The sequence below is a fragment of the Cucurbita moschata genome, unplaced genomic scaffold (genome assembly GCF_002738365.1).
Source record: "Cucurbita moschata cultivar Rifu unplaced genomic scaffold, Cmos_1.0 Cmo_Scf01697, whole genome shotgun sequence".
NCBI lineage: Eukaryota > Viridiplantae > Streptophyta > Magnoliopsida > Cucurbitales > Cucurbitaceae > Cucurbita > Cucurbita moschata.
Window position 1 is genome coordinate 1 of NW_019270212.1, and position 1,136 is coordinate 1,136.

The window sequence follows — 1,136 nt, forward strand, 5'->3', positions numbered from 1 at the left end:
TAAAAGAATGCGTCGAGCCAGAATCGAATATAGTATAAGCAAAATAGCCAGATATGGGTAAAGTACCTGTCACCACCGTGCTGGCATCCCCCGCTGCCTTGCTTGTCGTGGCAAAGGCTTTTCCTCGAGCCTGAGGATGTCCCCCGGCACTCAACTGACCCCCTCCTCCACCTGGAGCAGATCGCTCGGGGCGCATCATATTAGGGTTCTTTGCACTACGACATACTCTGGCGAGATGACCAGTCTTGCCACAGTTATAACATATCTTGTCTGCAGCATTACAAGATCCCGCATGAGTTAACCCACACTTACTACAACCTGCCCTCCCTTCACCTGAATAAGGCCGGCGATCAACTCGTTGTGGTACCGTCTGCTGTTGCGAACCCGTGGATATTTGAATAAATTTTCATTTACCACTTGGTCGTACCTGACTGCTAGAACCCTGATTATTCCTCGGGGTGCTAGCATCTAACTTCACCGCAGCATTATAAGCCGTAACAAAATCTTGAGAAGCATGGGCAGACACGGATCCCTGTATCTCTTGCCTCAAACCCTGAATAAAGAGATCCGTCTTCTCTTCCTCAGTAGCATCCATAAGAGGAACAAATCTGGATAATAGTGTGAATTCCACCTCATACTCCTCTACTGACCTATTACCCTGTTCCAATTGCATAAATGCTTTTCGGTTTCGCAATCTCGCTAGAGCAGGATAATATTTTATTACCCTGTTCCAATTGCATAAATGCTTTTCGGTTTCGCAATCTCGCTAGAGCAGGATAATATTTCTCACAAAACTCCCAATTGCATAAATGCTTTTCGGTTTCGCAATCTCGCTAGAGCAGGATAATATTTCTCACAAAACTCGTGTCTGAAGGCCGCCCATGTGATTGGGGCCCCACCAGCCATCATCTTCGGCTTCTTTGACTTCCACCAAAAATTGGCTGGTCCCTCCAACAAATATGTAGCACACAACACTTTATGACTCTCTGGGCAGTTGTAGAATGCAAAATTTGTTTCAATACATTCCAACCACCATTCAGCTGCCTCAGGATCCGTCCCTTTTCCTCCAAAAGTTGGCGGGGCAAGTTTCATGAAATCTCGTATGTACTCACTCTCCTCTGTCATACATCGTCGGC

The 1,136-nt window shown here is 46.5% G+C and overlaps 1 protein-coding gene across 1 annotated transcript; it reads right to left on the reverse strand.

The window, feature by feature from the left end:
- Positions 1 to 66: 66 nt before the first annotated feature.
- LOC111440728 lies at positions 67 to 1,125 on the reverse strand (the record flags this gene model as incomplete). The annotated part of the gene is made up of 3 exons (XM_023077596.1): positions 791 to 1,125; positions 428 to 725; positions 67 to 373 (listed from the first exon to the last, which is right to left on the reverse strand). Coding segments are annotated over exons 1-3 (940 nt in total), but the record flags the coding sequence as incomplete, so codon positions are not given.
- Between the last annotated feature and the right edge of the window lie 11 nt (positions 1,126 to 1,136).